This window comes from Pseudonaja textilis, chromosome 12 (genome assembly GCF_049901715.1).
Source record: "Pseudonaja textilis isolate UNSWEBS1 chromosome 12, rPseTex1.2, whole genome shotgun sequence".
Lineage (NCBI taxonomy): Eukaryota > Metazoa > Chordata > Lepidosauria > Squamata > Elapidae > Pseudonaja > Pseudonaja textilis.
Window position 1 is genome coordinate 17,629,188 of NC_142001.1, and position 19,994 is coordinate 17,649,181.

At 44.2% G+C, this 19,994-nt stretch overlaps 1 protein-coding gene across 3 annotated transcripts in view; it reads right to left on the reverse strand.

The window, feature by feature from the left end:
- Positions 1 to 238: 238 nt before the first annotated feature.
- PASD1 (PAS domain containing repressor 1) overlaps positions 239 to 19,994 on the reverse strand; it is a 54,576-nt gene continuing 34,820 nt past the window's right edge. For all 3 annotated transcript variants that reach the window (XM_026702870.2, XM_087941152.1, XM_026702871.2), the window contains 12 exons: positions 16,760 to 16,866; positions 16,247 to 16,394; positions 15,265 to 15,346; positions 11,896 to 12,022; positions 10,875 to 10,984; positions 8,775 to 8,852; positions 8,490 to 8,648; positions 5,833 to 6,048; positions 4,631 to 4,836; positions 3,304 to 3,396; positions 1,800 to 2,007; positions 239 to 533 (listed from right to left, as the gene is read on the reverse strand). In XM_026702870.2, the coding sequence (XP_026558655.2) occupies positions 366 to 533; positions 1,800 to 2,007; positions 3,304 to 3,396; positions 4,631 to 4,836; positions 5,833 to 6,048; positions 8,490 to 8,648; positions 8,775 to 8,852; positions 10,875 to 10,984; positions 11,896 to 12,022; positions 15,265 to 15,346; positions 16,247 to 16,394; positions 16,760 to 16,866 (1,702 nt within the window). In that variant the 3' untranslated portion in view covers positions 239 to 365. The remainder of the gene's footprint in view (positions 534 to 1,799; positions 2,008 to 3,303; positions 3,397 to 4,630; positions 4,837 to 5,832; positions 6,049 to 8,489; positions 8,649 to 8,774; positions 8,853 to 10,874; positions 10,985 to 11,895; positions 12,023 to 15,264; positions 15,347 to 16,246; positions 16,395 to 16,759; positions 16,867 to 19,994) is intronic.

Below are 19,994 nucleotides of genomic sequence, written 5' to 3' on the forward strand. Positions count from 1 at the left end.
AAGTCCTTGAGTTTCCGCCATTCTGGTCATGCCGGTTTCTTGTCCATGCCAGCTCCTAATTCTAGTCTGCTTGTCAAACTTAACATTGACGGACAGTTCCTGAAGCAAACTTTAACTCCCTTAATCTTTCCTCCCTGCGCTTATGGAGCTGGGAAGGTTGAACAGCCAAGGCTATCTGCCTTTTGGGCTGCGGAGTCGGTTTCCTAAGCAGAAAGGATGCCAGCTTGTAGCTCTCCGCTCCTTCTCCATCCTTCTCATGGTCGGCCTTGCAGCCTTCTGAGGAGGAACCAAGCTCTCTTACTCGGTGCTCAGGATTCGCGGCCCTCCATGAGGGAAACGTGGTGACCACCTCTCCTTGGAGAACCTCAAGGCAGCTGCATTTCAGGCAAGTCTTGTAGGCTGCATGGCTGCCCTTGTAGGTGATGGCTGGGGGGCTGCGGGTGGTGGAAGTAACCCAGGGTGGCAGTCTGTTGAGGTAAGGGAGGTTGCTGGAATAAGTGCTGGTTCTGCCCCGGTTCAGCTGCGCTTGGCATCTGTAAGGAAGAGAAGATTGTACATGAAGCAGCTTCAAAGGACACGTCTATGGAGGTTCTCAGTCCTTCAGGTCGTGGTTGTCCCAAAGGTGCTTTTGTTTTTTTCAAGGGACAACTGGACCTTCTGTTTTTTTCTCTGAAGAGGTTTCACTTCTCATCCCAAAAGCTTCCTCAGCTTCTCTCAAAAGCTTCTTCAGCTTCTCTCAGAGCTGAAGAAGCTTCTCGGGTGAGAAGCAAAACCTCTTCAAAGAAAAACCAGAACGTCCAGCTGCCTCTTGAAATTAAAAAAAAGCACCTTTGGGTTTCTCTGCCAGGTTAGTGTTCAACTCTTGAATGGAAGGTTTTGTTGTATGTTGGCAAGGGTTAGTTGTGGGTCTTGTGATCTTTGAGACGACCAAGCTGAAGACTGTTGACCTGTCCTTTCTCTATCAAAACGTCACATGGAGGGCATCTCCTTGAAATGGTATAGCCCTATGCCATGCCCCTGTTGGAGTCTGACTCCAAGGGAGAGGACGAACAGCCGACAGGGAGTGGAAGTGTGGCTCTGGAGGTTGTCTCTGGAGGAAACTGAGAAAGGGCACGGGCTAGCTGGGCAGTCAGAGGAAGACCCAGGCCCATCCCCTCTCCATCCTAGGGCACACAGGGAGGAGAGATAAGGGAGAAATGTGAATGGCATGGTCTACAGGGGAGGAAGGGGCCCTGATCCCCTTCATGGGCTGCAGCTGGGAGGACTGTTTAAAAGGACATGGCCCAGTGCTGGAAGCAAAGCATGCATTATTCTTGTCGGAACTTATCTGTGTTTTGGCTTCCTCCCAACCGTGTGGCTGCATAATCTGGAAGATGTCTGCAATTAATCATCCTTGTCTACTATAGTAATTCCTTCAGTGTGGTTTGTGTCAAGTTTTTTTTTTATTTTGAATTAACTTTACTTTGGGTGTGGACTGCATTTACTCCCTCTGTAAACTGTTTTCTTTAAGAGTTTGATTTCCAGCCCAGGATAATTGGACATTGGGGCCAAGTTGGAGGCATTAAAGAAACTTTATTCTATTTTGGGGATTTGGTTATTTTTGTGTCATGCCCCGGGTCATCGCACCCTATCACCACCTTCCAGAAAGCCGTTCCCAAAAATAAACAAAAATAGCACTCGATTAGAAAAACCAAGACGTGGAAAAAGTTATGGCAACTTGAAAACAGGCCCAGGAATGTTTTACGAGTTGACACGATGCTGATTTCTTTATCGACTGTCGCATCTTGCAAAACAATGACCTGGAGGTAAAGATGATGTTGTTGAACAGGCTGCGGCGTCCACTGGTGGAGGGTGCCAGCTGGATGGCTCTGTGGGACAGTCACGCTGGGTTGGGGCATCATCAGAGAAGGGGTGAAGCCAGGAGACGGGATAGAGGCTCGGATGGCCGTGCACGTGACGGGTTGCATCTGGATGGTGGAAGGCAGACTCTGTGGCTCTTGGGTAAACCTTCCGAGGGGAGAAAAAATGAAAAGCTTGATGAAGAAACAGAAACGGAAGGCTTCACATCCCACATCAAAACGAGATAGCTGGATTTCATGGAGAGGCTCAGAGACATGCCTTTAAATAGAGCACGTGTCCCCCAAGCTTGGTGGTTTTAAGACTTGTGGACTCCAACTCCCAGAATGCCCCAGCCAACTTCTGGGAGTTGGAAGGCCAGGTTTGGAGACGTCATAAATAGAAGAAGATCCAAGATTGGTGCAGTGGCCTAGAGGTGGAGCTCTCGCCTCAGAAGGCTGTGAATTTGATCCTAGGCAGAGGCAGATATTTCTCTGGGCACACTGAGAATATATCTGCTGAACAAAACCCTGCTCTGGTGACAAGAAGGGCATCCGGCCAGTCAACACTCAGCTCCATTCAGTTGCCCAAGACACCACTCCACAAGGGATTATGGCATCTTTAAAAGATAATGATAAATAAAAGAAGATCCAACAGGTAATAAAACAGGACAACTCCTTAGATCTATGACAGTCTTTCTTACATGGTACGCAAGAAAGCAAGTTGGGATGAACCCATATAGGGATTTTTCAATCAACACCAAAAGATTTTTGCTCATTTAAGGGATTTTTTAGAAGAGCTTTCAATTTATGGACCTTCAAAGTAACGAGGAAGGTGAAGGAAGAACAGTTTAAGAATGGTTGCATTGTTACATCAGACTTTTTTTTTTCCTGGATCTCCAAGGAGTTGGTGAATCCATAAATAATCACCTTCTTTGGTGCAGTTGTGGGTTCCTGAACTAAGCAGAAAGTTTGATGAAGTAAAGGTCTAAAGCAGTGGTGGGATTCAGCCAGTTTGCACCAGTTTGGGAGAACCGGTTGTTAACTTTCTGAGCAGTTTGGTGAACTGGTTGTTGGAAGAAATCATTAGGGCAGAGAACCGGTTGTTAAATTATTTGAATCCCGCCACTAAAGTGCCTTTTGACTCAGTTAGGCCTCATCAAAACATTAGCAGGGCAGAAGTATGTTCCCACAAAGCAGCCAGTCAAAATTTACGACCTTTGCATCTGGAGAACCGTACAATGTTCAAGTCTGGCTTCACAATACACCAGTCTTTTGTTACGTTCTAGAAAATTCTACAGAATGTACATTTATTCAGTAGAGCAAGATTTCTCAATCTTGGCCGTTTTCAGGTACGTGGACTTCGACTCCCAGAATTCTTAAGCCATTGCTTAGAAATTCTGGGAGTTGAAGTCCGCTCATCTTCACTTGGTCAAGGTAGAGTCATCGTGATACGACAGTGGCTTACTTGGTCTGCTGTCTACTAGTGTTGCTTTGGGAGGTCTGACTGTTCCCACTCGTGCTGGACATCAATGACTGCACAGGTTGATCTAACAACATCCTGGGGAAGGAAAACAAGCACACACAACACACAACTGTGAGGAAAAATAGAACGATTTTCATGCAAGTTGCACCCATTTTGGACCGTAGGACTCAACAGAAGTCCAACAGGTCAGACAGAGCATCCCTTGGGACATTAGTCTGTGGAGATTCTCCATCATCTAGGTCATGGTTGTTCCCAAAGGTGCTTTTTTCAAGAGGCGACTGGACTTTCTTGTTTTTTTTCTTTGAAGACATTTCGCTCCTCATCCAGGAAGCTTCTTCAGCTCTGACTGGATGGTGGGGAATGAAAGGATTTATATTCCTTGTAGACAGCTGGTCATTTGCATCCTTCTGGAGAGTTGTTGAGGACGCTTGGAGGTTTCTCTGTGCCCTTAAGATCATCTGAGTGGTGCAAATGGGTATGGAGCCTTTTTGGAACGGCTGGAAGGAGCTGTGTTGTTGACTGGAGATTGACGGTGTCCTATTTCCCTCCCCCCTGTTGAGTGAGGGCCGTTCAGTTTGGACTTAAATGTCCTATTCATCACCTCTTTCAAACCAGTCTGTCCAAAATGTGGACCTTGCTGTCTTCAAAAAGAGCGGCCTGTATCTTTTCAATGCAGAATCTAGTCCCGATGGGTTGGTCCTCCTATATCGTGCTATGCATTTATTCCATTCCCCACCATCCAGTCAGAGCTGAAGAAGCTTCTTGGATGAGAAGTGAAATGCCTTCAAAGAAAAACCCAGAAAGTCCAGAGATTGGACAAACTTTTGCTGGAATGGTATAGGGTCTCCCCAAGGTGGGAGACCCTATACCATTTTTTTTTTCAGGAGAGGACTTTCTGGTTTTGTTTTTGAAGGTGTTTTATTTCTCACCCAAGAAGCTTCTTCAGTTCTGAGAGAAGCTGAAGAACAAGGGTCTTCAAACTTGGCAAGTTTAAGACTTGTGGACTTCAAACTCCCAGAATTCCTGAGCTAACATGACTGGAGGAGGAATTCTGGGTGTTGAAGTCCACAAGTCTTAAAGCTCTCAAGTTTGAAGACTCCCTGCTGAAGAAGCTTCTGAGAGAAGCTGAGGAAGCTTCTTGGATGAGAAGCGAAACCTCTTCAAAGAAAAACCTGGAAAGTCCAGTTGCCTCTTGCAAAAATCACCTTTGGGACATGGAACACTAGGTTCTCCATTTCCAGACGGTTGAACCGAGGGATGTTTTGCCACCCAAAACTACTCCTTTCTCAAGGCCCCTCCTCATCCATACCTTAAGTTTCCTTCTTGGTTGTAATCAGGTGGTTGTGGCCTCTCACCCAGTTCGGGTGGCATTGGAGAAGGCACGGGGAGAGGGTGGGTTTGAGTAAAGACCATAGGGTTGTTGTAGACGGGTAGGGAAATGCTCATCTGAATGGGCATGCACACCGGTTTGATCTGGCTTCCTCTCACAACGTGTTTTCGTTGTTGTGGTTGCCCCTGAAATCGAAACACAAAGGCCTTGGACAAGATATCATGCAGGATGCAGGGGTGGGGGTGGAATTGATTCAGAAGCCACAGAGATTCCTCTGACTTATGGCCAGCATCTCTGTCGCTAGGAAGGGTAGTTGTTCAAGTGAACCGCAAACTAATTTTTCCTTTCCTTTTCTAATTCGCGTGCTAAGGGTTCCCCTCTGAGCAAGTTCTCTCTCATCGGTGGAAAGTGATTGGAAGGCTATCTTGTCTGGGTTTTGAGAAATTTCTGGCCTTTGACTGGAATCACGATTTGATCGGACTGTCCCCGTGGGTTTATCTAGGGGAAATCAAACCCCTGATTGGCTTGACTGGCGTTGGGTAGGGAAACCACAGAGGACTAAATGGATCGATCAAAGAGAACGTAGCTCAGGGTTAAACTGTGGGGTCCTTGGTGTTTTCTTGGAGACATTTCATTATCCAACTAGGTAAAATAATCAGTGCTAGAAGGGAGGAGGAGGAGGAGGAGGAGGAGGAGGAGGAGGAGGAGGAGGAGGAGGAGGAGAACTGTGGGGTCCTTGGGGCTCTCTGAGCTTGGTGCTTTTTTTTTTTAGACGTTTCATTACCCAACTGGGTGACCTCATCAGTGCTAGAAAGGGAGTACAATTTGCTCTCTGCTTATACTCCCACCAACACTCCCACCAACGCTGACAGGGCAAGCCAACTAGTATATAAAACCAGAGCAAACTCCACTCCCTTCTAGCCACTGATGATGTTATCTAGTTGGGTAATGTAATGTCTGCCAAGAAACCACTAAGCTCCACAATCATGGGTGGGGAGCGGGGCGGTTGGACTAGATGACCTACAAGGTCCCTCCTAACTCTGTAAATTTGTAAATCCTCTTCCTCCTCCTCCCCTCCACAAACCCCACTCCCTCCATGCACGGATGATGTTACCTAGTTGGGTCATGAAAGGACCCCACCGCACCAATCACGATAAAGTAAAACGAAAATGGGGAATTACCTGGGTTGATGTGACACAAGGTTCCATGAGGAAGGATGGCTGGGAGGCCAAGGGAGCACCGCCAAACTGCTTTGATCCCATGATGCTCTGCTGCTGTTGGGACTTCTTGGGTGCAGCTGGCCTGGTCCCTAAGGTTGCTCCCGTTGGTTGCCGCCTTGGGCTCGGTTGGGACTGCACGGTGCTGAAGACCACAGGCATGGACTGTTGCATGAACATCTGTTGGACAAGAGAGGGGAGATGTGGACACCAGGAAGCCTCAAATGTAGAGGGGGACATTTTTATGAGAACCTCACGTTGCCAACTGGAGCTCAGTTAACCTATCAACTGTCATTGTCATGCCCCCATTGGAGTCTGAATCTGAGGAGGAAGATGAACAGCCAACAGGGAGCAGGAGTGTGGCTCCATTGGCTGTGGAGGAAACTGGGGAAGGGCAAAGTCCGCTGGGCAGAGCAGGGAAGAGGTAGAACAAGGGAGAGGGAGTTCAGGGGAAGACCCAGGCCCACCCCCTCTTCATCCTAGGGAGGGATGGAACAGAGAAGAGAGCAACATGTGTGGTTTGTCTTATGGGTGAGGAAAGGGCCCTGATTCCCTTCATTAGGCACATCTGGGAAGAGAGTTTAATGGAGAGGCAAGTGAGAGCAGCATTCATTGGGAACAAACATTGAGTGTATCTCACGTTGGCTGTTGTTATCTGAGTTCCTGGCATCCTCCCAACTGGTTTGATGTACTACCTTGTTACTTCCTTTCTGGACCTCCGTATCTTGCCCTGCTGGATTTAATTACCTTATTTTGCCTCCTTGATTTTATAGTTTAAAGTTTTCAGTTTACAGCATTTGGACTGGAATATCTGCAGCCAAAAGGCTGTTGCAGGTTCATGGGAGAGTGTTTTTTTTTCCAGACCGGAAAGTAACCGGATCATTGGGGGCAAAGTTGGAGCTAATAAAGGGTCCTCTATTTATTCTCTGGCACACCCCGGATCATCACAGTCATACTTTCCAGCCTTCTACAAAAGGCGAACGGTGAGGAAAAGTAAAGGCAAACACACCTTGTGCTACACAAAACCAACTTGCAGAGAGTGTCCCTAGGAAGAAAGACACAGATTGGGAGAGACGGGCACAAGAAATATCGGTTTTGGTGTTAGTAGATTTTTGGGTAGATTTATGTGTGTGTGAGAGAGAGATCAAGTTTCAGTTGGAACATCAAGTCAAAGGACATTTTTGTTCATCAACTTTCTGGTCTTGGAGACGCCTTAAAACGTTGCCTTTAAGAGAAAGGAGGTTGCTTGAGAATTGAAAGGAAGACATAAACACAAAGGGTTTCGGTACGTTTGAGGCAAGGAAATAATTGAAAAGTCAGGCAATTCAGAATTTCCATCACAAGCAACTATGGCAAGAATATCCACTAGAGGTCAGCCAGCCCTTTGCCAATTATAAATTATAAACACTCCAAAATGAAAGCCGAATCTTTACAGAATAGGTGTTAGATTATTTGCTGGAAAACCTGTGCACTGCTTTTTTTTTTTTTAAATGGCCAGAAATTTTATGTAGAAAACAGCCTCGTCGTTTTATAAGAATTGTTTTTGCTAAGCGAGATACAGGAATAATCTGACGTTATGACGTTATGACATGGGGGAAGTTGGCCAAGATTTTTCTCAGAAACTGTCACAATGGGCGATGCATTTCTGGGGTTTCCTATGAAGAGTTTACTCAGGCCTCTCTGAAGATGCTGAACACAGAATCTTGAACTTTCTGGGTGGGAAGATAATTACCACTCTGTTGAAATAAAACTGCCCAAGAAATGCTCTCTCTTCAACAGTAAAATGATAAGTTAGGCACCTGGAGAAGCTGGTATCTTTCAGGGTACTGCTAACTGATTGGAGAAGGAGAAGGAGGAGTACTACTAGCTGCTTAGAGGGAGGAAGAGGAGGAGAAGGAGATAGTGATAGAGAAGGAGAAGTAGCTTGAGCTTCTGGGGTCAATCAAAATCTACCAGGGAGGAGAAGGAGAAAGGAGGAGGAGAAAAAAGAAGTGGACGTTGTGAAGAAGTAGGAATGGAGGAGAAAAAAGAGGAGGAAAAGGAGGAGAGGAGAAGGTGTGAAGGAGAAGGAAAGGAGGAAGAGGAGAAAGGAAGAGAACAAGAAGGAGGAGAGAAGTGTGGTGGTGAAGGAGAAGGAGAGGAGGAGGAGTGGTGGACAAGAAGAAAGAAGGAAAGGAAGGAGAAGAAGTTGACCTTCAGAGGTCCATCTAGAAGATCCATTGGGACGGACAGGCAGTCTCCTGCCTGAGCTTCTGGGGTCAATCAAAATCCACCAGGGCGAAGGAGGAGAAGGAGAAAGGAGGAGAAGAAAGAGAAGGAGGAGACAAGAAGGTGTGAAGGAGATGGAATGGAGAAGGAAAAAGAGTAGAAGGAGGAGAGGAGAAGGTGTGAAGGAGAAGGAAAGGAAGAGGAAGAGAAAGAAGGAGAAGGAAAGGAAGAGGAAGAGAAAGAAGGAAAGGAGGAAGAGGAGAAAGAGGAGGAGGAGGAATGGTGGAAAAGGAGGAGTGGTGGACAAGAAGAAAGAGGAGGAGAGGAAGGAGAAGAAGTTGATCTTCGGAGGTCCATCTAGAAGAACCACCAAGGACAATCAGTCTCCTGCTAAAGCAACCTGACCAAGTTACCTGCAAATTGGAGTCTTGCACAAGCTGCAGCTGCTCCTTGATTACGTGCAGTTCCTCTTGCTGCGTCTTAATGTCAGCTTGCAGGATGCGCGTCCGCTCCTCCAGCTGTTCCTTGAGCTGGTGCATCATTCCCATTTGCGTTGGGAAATGGTAGCCTGGCTGTAAAACGAGGAGACCAAGTTGAGCCCCGTTTTGAAAACAAAACCCAAAAACTACTGCCCTCATCTCTGCATTCCTTGGCTACAAAGCATATCTGACATTGGTTTTGCACCGTGGACAACATACCATCAATGTTTGTTGCGCAGGGACCGCCGGCTGCGTCATGTGGTGCGGCACAAGATGGTCCGAGGGAGTTATGATGCCCTGCGAAGATGAAAACAGGGAGCGGGGAAAAAAGACATCACAATCCATCCCCTTCCTGCCTTCCGCAGCCTCAGTTTAATTCATGTTTCATACATATCTTCATTGTTCAAGACCATCTCCAAGTAGGGACGATACTTGGGTCTTTGCTACTCAAGGCGATTAAAAAATAAATAAATAAAGTGGTGAAGTTGTTGTCAATTCAACAACTTACTCTGCTCTTTTAGAGTTGCCAGCGGAAAGGGAGAGGGGGAAGGAGTACATTCCTTAAATGCTTCATAGATAATTGCTTCCAGCGCGCAAGATTATTACTGGAGAGGCTGATTGCTGACTCTTGGCTATGGATGTGTCCCATTGGAGAATACACATCCAGGGGGCGAGGGAAAACAAGGGTCAAGGGGAAAATGAATGATGTGTCTTAGAATTGGCTGCTCCCAGGTAGCGCCGGCATGTTCACTCCTAATAAATCTTCTTTTTTTTTTTTTTAACATTCTGAGAGATACGGCTAGAGACTTGTGATTTGAATGGGGTGGACGCCAGAGCCCTGACAGTTGTGCTGTTTCAGAATGTAAGCAGACAATGCCTTTATATAGCTATAAATCCATCTCTTTATTAAATCTGAGACCTAGGAAGATGCGTGCTAGAAGAGAAAGCTTAACCCCAAGCAGCAATCTCTCCGGGATATTAAATTTTGCATAGGTCAACAATCTTCAGCGTGGTCATCTCAAAGATCGCAAGACCCACAACTATCCCTTGCCAACATAACAACAAAACCCTCCATTCAAGAGTTGAACACTAACCTGGCAGAGAAACCCAAAGGTGCTCTTTTTTCAAGAGGAAGCTGGACTGTCTGGGTTTTCTTTGAAGACGTTTCGCTTCTCATCCGAGAAGCTTCTTCAGCTCTGAGAGAAGCAGAAGAAGCTTCTGAGAGAAGCTGAGGAAGCTTCTTGGATGAGAAGTGAAACGTCTTCAAAGAAAAAAACCAGAAAGACCAGTTGCCTCTGGAAAAAGCACGGGACCACCATGAACTGGATGATTGACCATCTCCATAGATGTGTTCTTCGTGTAGAATCTTCTCTTCCTTACAGATGCCAAGCACAGAAAAACATTTTCCTGTCCTGCCAGTAGCTATTAAAAGTTAAACAGAGTTGGAAGGGACCTTGCAGGTCATCTAGTCCAACCCCCCACCCAAGCGGGAGACCCTACACCATTTCTGACAAATGGCAATGCAATCTCTTCTTGAAAGTTTCCAGTGAAGAAGCTCCCGCAGCATCTGAAGGTAACTTCTGTGCTACTGGTTGATGGTTCTCTTCGCCATGAAATTCCTTCTGATTTTCAGGTTCAATCTCTCCTTGTTCAGTTTCCATCCATTATTTCTTGTCTGGTCTTGGAAAATAGCTTGACTCCCCCCCCCCTCTTTGTGGCAGCCCCTCAAATATTGGAGGATGCTCTCCTGTCTCCCCTGGTCCTTCTGTTCCCTAGACTAGCCAGGCCCAGTTCCTGCAACCATTCATCGTATGTTTAAGCCTCCAGTCTCCTAATTATCCTGGTTGCTCTTCTCCGCACTCTTTCTAGAGTCTCCACATCTTTTTTATAGTGTGGAGACCAAAACTGGATGCAGGATTCTAGCTGTGGTCTTACTAAAGCTTTATAGAGTGGTATTAGTCCCTCCTTTGATCTTGATTAATGCAGTTTAGGATCACATTGGCTTTTTTGGCTGCCGCTGCATACTACTGACTCATATTTAATTGGTTGTCCACCAAGATACTAAGATCCCTCTCATAGTTCCTGCTATATACCACAGATATTTGCTCTTTCCAAAGAGAAGACAGGTCACTTTCACCAGTCATCCGACAGTGAGTTATCATTTGTTCTGCAGATAATGACCTTCTGGGAAGACAACCCCGTAATTGTTTCACTAAGAGTTCAAAGCATCTGACCTTCTGGCTCATCTGAAGAAGATGTTCTATCCCCTCTTGGGATGAATCACCAGAGCAATTTCTCAGGAAGGATGCTGAGCCTTACCTGGGTGTTGCCACCTGACGCAAGCCGTAAGGAGACCTTGTCTGATGGCCCCAATGATAAGGATTGCCATGTCGGAGTGCTGGCATCGGTGTGTCGCATGGATGATGTAGCTGTAGAAAACAAATTTGGGAAGAGGTGAAGGAAGAGAAAAGGAAAATTTTGCTGGGGATTGATCAAATAAATATTATTGATTGATACAGTAAGGTTACAGAATAACAGAGTTGGAAGGGACCTTGGAGGTCTTCTAGTCCAACCCCCTGCCTAGGCAGGAAACCCTACACCACTTCAGACAAATGGTTGTCCAATCTCTTCTTAGAAGCTCCCAGTGTTGGAGCACCCACAACATCTGGAGGCAAGGAGTTCCACTGACTAATTGTTCTTATTTTCAGGAAATTCCTCCTTAGTTCTAGGTTGCTTCTCTCCTTGATGAGTTTCCACCCATTGCTTCCTGTCCTGCCCTCGGGTGCTTTGGAGAAGAGCTTGACTGCCTCTTCTTTGGGGCAGCCCCTGAGATACTGGAAGACTGCTGTCATGTCTCCCCTAGTCCTTCTTTTCATAAGACTAGACAAACCCAATTCCTGCAAACATTCTTCATGGGTTTTTTTTAGCCTCCAGCCCCCTAATCATCCTTGTTGCTCTTCTTTGCACTTTTTCCAGAATCTCAACATCTTTTTTATATTGTGACAATCAAAACTAGACGCAGGATTCCATGTGTAGCCTTACCAAGGCATTATAAAATGGGATTAACCCAGTTCCAGCAACCGTTCTTCATATATTTTAGCCTCCAGTCCCCTAATCGTCTTGGTTGCTCTTCTCTGCACTCTTTCCAGAATCTCAACATCCTTTTTACATTGTGGCAACCAAAGTTTTGGTCACCACACTATAAAAAAGATGTTGAGACTCTAGAAAGAGTGCAGAGAAGAGCAACCAAGGTGATTAGGGGACTGGAAGCTAAATCATATGAAGAACGGAGCATTAAATTAAATTAAACGGGGTTGTGTGTCCGATGTGACCTCCTTACATGCAGAGTCGGAGAGCGCTGTGTGCGAAGATCGGCGGGAGCTGTGAGAAGACATGGATACCCCTTCATGACTGACTTCTTGGTTAGCGGGCACGCATTGTCGGGTGTTGATATAATCCCTTTGACTCTGGAAAGGAAGAAAGTGGACGGTCATATCCTTAGGAAAAGAAAACCAACTGGAAGATTAAAAAGAAAAAGAAAATTTGTTCTTTTACTATTTCTGGTAACCAATGCCTAATTTTAGTCCAGTAATTTGGGCTTTGGGGCAGGACCACCACATGTGGTAGAAAGTGTCTTGAGCCTTTTTACACTTCTTAATGAGTTATTTTCAGAAGAGAACATCCTGTTCAGTACATATGGAGAAGACTTTAGCTGGAGAAGGATGCAAAAGGTGACTGGACTTTCTTTGTTTTTATTTGAAGACGTTTCCTTTCTCATCCAAGATGCTTCTTCAGAATTTGAGAAGCTTCTTGGATGAGAAGCAAAACGTTTTCAAGGAAAAACCAAGAAACTCCAGTTGACTTTTGAAAAAGCACCTTTGGAACAACCATGACCTGGATGACTGAAACTCTCCATAGACAACTAGAAGAGGACCATTCATTCTTCTAGATCCCTTCCGTGTGATTCTTTTTGATGATGGCCAACTGGAGTGAAGCTTGCAGTAGCATTCAGACAGTGTCTCTTTATTGAACTGTTGACCAAGTCAACATGCCATGGCCATTACTGAAAACCTTCTCACAATTCCAGTCTACGTTTGTTCAGTTCTGGCACTGAAAAAACTTCACTCACCAAAGCACTGTTGGCAGCGATCTAAAACTGACACCAGTATCCAGAATCGTAACCAACTTGGGTTGAGTGCCCTTCAAGCCTCACAAATATTTAAATAACCTAAACAAACAAACATTCTGGAACTCAAAGGCCAGGAATAATTCAACTGGCAAATCGAATTGCCAATAGATAGATGATAGATAGATAGATAGATAGATAGATAGATAGATAGATAGATAGAGAGAGAGAGATAAATAGATAGATAGATAGATAGATAGATAGATAGATAGATAGATAGATAGATAGATAGATAGATAGATAGATAGATAGGCTTATCTGGGCATCCCCTTTCATTTTCTCCCCATAACAACAACTACTCCAGTGAGATAGTCCAACAAATTAACCACTTCAGCACATTGGCTCTTAGAAGGCAGGAAACAGCCCTTCGGGGGTCCTTGACTTTCCTCCATCACATGATTTTTTTAAAAAGAGCTTTGTGGATAGGTAGCTAACAGACAGACAGACAGACAGAAGATAGAAAATAGATACAGAAGACGGAAAATAGACAAGATAGAAGCTAGAAAATAGGCAAGAAAAAGATGGATAGAAGATAGAAAATAGACAAGATAGAAGATGGAAAAATGGAAAATTGAAGATAGACAAGATAGACAGAAGTTAGAAAATGGACAAGATAGAAGATAGAGATGAGGGAGGGAGATAGAGGGAGGGAGAGGGAGAGGGGGAGAGAGACGCCTGCGCTCCAGAAAGCTCTTCACTCATGTGATGGCTTCCTTTAAATTTTCTTCACCCGGGCAGGGAAAATAGGCCACTTGGATTTCATGCCCAAGGTTTAGAGATCAATTAAAGAAAGCTCCTTCGGAGTGACGTTGGCCTCTTGTTATTGAAACCCTGGCATTGACTAAGTTGACCCAATTAAATTCAGCCAGCACAATGAGGCCAAATTGATTATTTTAAAAGGCAATGAAAAATGCGATTAGGGAGATGATCTGCCAAAGCTCAGGAGCCTAACCCTGTTTTCAGAAAGGGGGGGGAACCCCAGCTAACAGATCCATCGTGTGGGCCTTTATTTTCCATCTTTGCATTGTGCGCAGTCGGTGAATCAGCACACAGGTTATGCACACAGGCTATGCTAGGCGTGACTCAGCGATAGGAAAATTGCTTAATAAGATATAGGAGTTCAACAGCTCAGCATATTTGGAAAGATGACAAGCTGTAGAAATCTGAAGTTCTTGGCTTGACTCCTAGAAGTCCAATAAAGGAGAATTGTTTGTAGCTCGGGGGGTCCTTGGTTGTTTTCTTGCTGGCATTTCACTACCCAACTAGGTTGCATGATCAGTGCTAGAAGAGAGCGGGATTTGTGGAGGGGAGGAGGAAGAAGAGGAGGAGGAGGAGGAGGAGAGAGGAGGAGGAGGAGGAGGGAGGAGGAGGAGGAGGAGGAGGAGGAGGAGGAGGACAATGACTATGGGGTCCTTGGTGCTCTCCGAGCTTGGTTGTTTTTTTTTTGCAGACGTTTCACTACCCAACTAGGTTACATGATCAGTGCTAGAAGAGAATGGGATTTGTGGAGAGGAGGAGGAGGAGGAGAACTATGGGATTAACCCTTGATGCTCTCTGAGCTTGGTTGTTTTCTTGCAGATGTTTCCTTAAACAAGGTAACTGATGCTGTACCATTGATGATGTTACCTAGTTTCAGTAATGAAGCGTCTTCAACACAACAACTGAGCTCAGGGAACACCAAGAATCCCTCCTAGAACTTCACATCCAAAGGATGCTAAAAATGATATTAAATAATGATGATGATGATGATGATGATGATAATAATAACAAAAATAACAATAACAGCAACAACAACAACAACAATAATAATAATAATAATAATAATAATAATAATAATAATAATAATAATAATCCTAAATGCTTGGGAAGTATTCGACTAGTGATTCGTGATACAAAACCCAGCATAGTTATCTTGTTTGCTGTGTGCACTGTCATTTTTGTGTGGAACAATAATAATAATAATAATACTTCATTTCCTGCATCCTTCCTAATGGTCATCACACATCTGGAACAGCATTTCTCAATGACACCACCTTTAAGATAGCTGGACTTCAACTCCCAGAATCCCTCGCTGTGTTGGCTGAAGAATTCTACCTATCTTAAAAATTGCCAAGGTTGCAAAACGCCAATCCAGAGGCCTATGTGGGGCAGACCTTTACTCATCCAATATAAAGCCAATTTTTTTCCAGCCGGTCACTTGCAATTCCCATTGGTCATGTTTTTGACTGGGGATGAGCGGTATTGTAATATCTGAAAGGTGAGGCAACTAGATCTGGCAGGATCAGTCCAGAACATCTACCCATTTGGCGTCCTCAGAAAAGAAGTTGGCAGAAGAAAGCTTTATGGGACCAAAGAAATGTGCATTTCCGCAACATTGATATATTTGAAGGTTGAAACCAATGCAAAGAAACCCGAAAGAAAATGTCACATTCCGTTCTTCTTCCAAAACATCCATTTCCTATTCTCGCAAATCCTTTGAACAGCCCAAAGCCTCTTACTGGATTTCCTTGGAATATACGATACCTTTAAGGATGAAGAGGCCAGTTCAATGGAAGATTCCTCCAGGCCAACGTCCCTCCTCCTTTCCGCTCGAACCTCAGCATAGCTTTAAAAAAGGGGGGTAAGGATGAAAGAGTTACCCAGGCAGAATAAATGCATCAAGCGACCAATAAATCAAATATTTATTATGGTCCTAGACCAGCATAAGGAGGGTTGGGGACAGTCATTAAAAACATAAAGGATACATCAGAGTAAAAATGAAAAATTATGAAAAACTATAGAAGATATAAGATATAGATCCTTTCTTTCTTTCTTTCTTTTTCTTTCTTTCTTTCGTTTTTTTCTTTCTTTCTTTCTTTCTTTCTCTTTCCTCTTTTTTAGTTCTTTCTCTTTTTCTCTCTCCTGTTCTTTCATTCTTTTTTCTTTCTTTCCCTTTTTCTCTCCCTTTCTTTTTCTTTATCTCTCTCCCTATCTTTCTCTCTCTCTTTCTCTCTCCCCTTCTTTCTTTCTTTTTCTCTTTCTTTCTCCCTCTTTTCTTTCTCTCTTTTTCTCTCTCCCTTTATCTTTCAATTTCTTATTTTCTTTATTTTTCTTTCTTTCTTTCTTCCCTTTCTTCTTCCTTTCTTTTCCTTCTCTTTCTTTCTCCCTCTCTCTCTTCTCCTCTGGTTAGTAGAAATAAACTTTATAACATCTGGTCTCTGTCTGACTTGACCGCATGCACCATATTTTAGATCAGTGTTTCTCAACTTTGGCCACTAAGACATGTGGCCTCCAGCTCCCGTTATTCCCCAGCCAGCATGTTTCACTCAACAACCAGATGCCTTAATGTGGATTTCTCCAGTCTCCGGTAAACCGAGGACTATCTGAATACTGCTTTCAGATGTCTGTTACCTCCAACAGAAAAAATATAAAGCTGTTTTCCCTCCTGCATAGCCCAATTTACACTCTATGACACGCGTTGGAAGCATGGGCTTGGTAGGGACAAACACACAGTTTGGGTGCTTACCTAACAACCGTGTGAGTGCACACAATGAACTCAGGTTTGGAGTTCCACTGGTGGTAGGTGATGTAATAATGGGTCTGTAACCATATCCACTGCTGGCCTTTGGTCAAGAATCTGTAGTAGCAGGACTTGCCTTTGCCAAACTGCATCACTGTGTATTAACAACAACGACAACAAAAAGCTTCTATTAAACCCTGCTTGGCACACACTGGTTTGCATTCTTTTTCCTGGCATTGTCGTGTTCTCTGGATGTCTATCCAAGGGTTATTAGAGACATGCCACTGGGAACTCCAAGAAGAGATAATTAAGGGAGCAGTCAAATCATTGTGTAATTGGAGAGGAAGGTGGGATAAAGAGAATTAAAAGAGATATTATATCAGCTATTGGCTAGGCAAATTATGATCTACTCACCTGTGAGAAGATTCTAGTTTGTGCCACAAAATCATGGTTAAGGTAAACCCTCCCTTGCTGTTATGGCCCAGGTGAGTCTTGGGAACAAGGAACGGAGAGACTTACGGTGTTCATGGCACCTAGCAAGAAGTTCCAAATCATCCGCGTGATAGTAGTCATAACCAGATGTCCCAAGAACCTCAAAGGGCAAGTAGCCAATTATTGGTGGAGCTCTAGGAGAAGAGAAAAGGGAGAGAAAAAGCTACGATTATTAAAGGTTAGGGCTTTGGGGTCTAGAGAATGCATTCTTTAACAGGTAAGCAAAACTATCCCCCAATGAATGCGTTATTATCCATTTTCACAAAGAACGTTGGAGGAAGTTGAGATGCTTGGTCTGAAGAAATCAATAATGGGAGGACCTATCAGTCTTCAGGTATATATAAAAAGGTGCCCTGGAGATCCCAAAGGTGTTTTTCTAGAAGTCAATTGGACTTCCTAGGTTTTTTTCCTTTCACTTCTCATCTAATAAGAAGTTCTTCTTCTTCTTCTTCTTCTTCTTCTTCTTCTTCTTCTTCTTCTTCTTCTTCTTCTTCTTCTTCTTCTTCTTCTTCTTCTTCTTCTTCTTCTTCTTCTTCTTCTTCTTCTTCTTCTTCTTCTTCTTCTCCTCCTCCTCCTCCTCCTTCTTCTTCTTCCTCTTCTCTTCTTCCTCCTCCTCCTCTTCTTCTTTTCTCCTCTTCTTCTTCTTCTTCTTCTTCTTCTTCTTCTTCTTCTTCTTCTTCTTCTTCTTCTTCTTCTTCTTCTTCTTCCTCTAATTCTTCTCCTCTTCCTCTTCTCCTTCCTCTCCTCCTCCTCCTTCTTTTCTCCTCTTCTTCCTCTTCTTCTTCTTTTCTCCATCTTCTGTTCTCCTTCTCCTCCTCCTCCTTCACCTCCACATCCTTCTGCTCTTGAATGAGAAGAGAAACACTTTCAAGGGGGAAAAAAACCCAAGAAACTCCAGTTGCCATTTGGAAAAGCATCTTTTGAGACAGCCATGACTTGACTGGTTGAGAATGGCCATCAAGAGAATGGCTTGGAGAAGATGGCTAGGGAACTGAAGAACTATTCCCCGATACAACTTCAAGGTTCTTCAAAGCTGCCCTCAGAAGGCCGATTCTTCAATGATTATTGCTGAAATGACACCATTTGCTTTTGGGGTGATCATGTACACAGCCTATGTAGAAAGCTAAGGAGGATGACTGCATAAGAGAACGATTATTGTTGTTATTATTATTAAATAATTCTGCCTGGAGGCACGAGATCCAATCAGAATATGCAACACAGCTGCAACGTAACACTGACTTCATCTAAGGAAGTGTGGATAAACAGTTTATTCGGACTTTGCATTGAGCTAATAATAGTGGGGGAAGTGAGTCATTTGGTACCCAAGCGGAGGGTTTTAGAGCTGGACAGGCATGTTGGATGCCCACCTCTGACACTAAGTGAAGAAGCGTGTGCAATTCTTGATAGTTTTTCAACTTATGGTCACGATTGAGCTCAGGGGTGGGATTCAAATTTCTTAACAACCAGTTCTGTGGGTGTGGCCTAATTTGTGGGTATGGCTTGGTCATGTGACTGGCTGGGCATGGCTGGTTGTGGCTTGCATGTAAATATTGTAAATATTGATGTAAATATTGATTTTTTTTTAATTAAAAAAGAGCAACTTTTACCCAAAATCAGGCAAAGCAATCAGGCAGATTGAGTTGCTCACAGAATCACAGATTCATTGAGAGATCTATCCTTCTGCAATCGGCTACCTGAGTCTGTCACATAAAATTTGCTAGCAAGCAAACTCACAAAAGTAACTCACAACACCCTATGTATGTAAATATTGAATTTTTTATTTAAAAAAGAGCAACTTTTACCCAAAATCAGGCAAAGCAGGCAGGCAGATTGAGTTGCTCCCAGAATCGCAGATCTCTGTTTTTCTGCCATCTGCTGCCTGAGTCTGCACTGAAAAATAGAAGTCCTAAGGAAGGTTCGGCTCTGCTTTTAGATTAGCTAGCAAGCAAGAAATCCAAGTTTCCCTGCTTTCTAGCTAATCTAAATCTCCCAGCACAGCTGGTAGTTGGAACAGCTGATGGTTGGGGCGGGAAAAAGGAAAAATAGCAACTTACCAAAAATTAGGCAAAGGCACAACGCAGGCAAGTTGGATGCCGCGCATGCCAGGGAAGGAGTGAGTGGGCGGGGCAGGGTGAGGCCAGCCGGTCGCGCTATTTGCCGGTTCTCCAAACTGTGCAGAATTGTAACAATCGGTTCTATAGAACCGGTCCAACCAGGCAGAATCCCACCCCTGATTGAGCTCCGCAGCTCGGTCATTAAGCAAGGCAGCTGTTAGCAAGCGAGCCATGTTGTATTTTACAAACTTTTGCCTCGGTAGTGAAGCCAACCATAAACATAGAATTAACAGGGTTGGAAGGGACCTTGGAGGCCATCTAGTCCAACCCCCTGCTTGAACAGGAGAGTCTACTCCAAAATATTAGCCTCTACCTAGGATGGAACTCACCGCCTCCTGATTTCTGAGGCGCAGAGTTCCACCTCTAGAAACAACCGCAGTTCTTAAGCGAATCGTACCATCATTAAGCGAATCCGGGCTCATCAGAAGCCATCTGGGAAACTAGCCAAGGGGGAAAGTCACATGACAAACCTCCCCTTCCCCTGGGGCTTTGCAACTCTTGTAAGTAGTGCCAGTTGCCAAGCGCCTGAATTTTGATTCATGTGACCTGTGGAGATGCCGCAGCCACCGTAAGTGTGAGAACTGGGCCCGAGTCACTTTTTTCCATCACCACTGTAACTTTGAAGGAGTCATTAAATGAATCATTGCAAGTTGAGGGCTAACTGTTAATGCAATACAGGGGCAAACACTGGGGACAAACAACCACAATAAACATTGCATAATTGCCCTCATTACACCTAAGAAAAGGCCAGAATATATACATACATACATACATACATACATACATACATACACACATTCAAGAAATTAACACAGGCCCCAGAGGCAGAACTAAATAAGAGAGAGAGAGAGAGAGAGGGAGGGAGGGAGATTGGCAACAGTTTGTTCTCCAAGCTTGTTTCAGTTTAGTTTCTGAACGTTTTGTTACCAGACGATAGATAGATAGATAGATAGACAGACAGACAGACAGACAGACAGACAGACAGATAGATACATCGAGGCAGATGATAGATATATAGATGATAGATAGATGGATGGATATAGACATATTGTAGAGATAGATAGATGATAGATAGATAGATAGATAGATAGATAGATAGATAGATAGATAGATAGATAGATAGATAGATAGATAGATAGATAGATAGA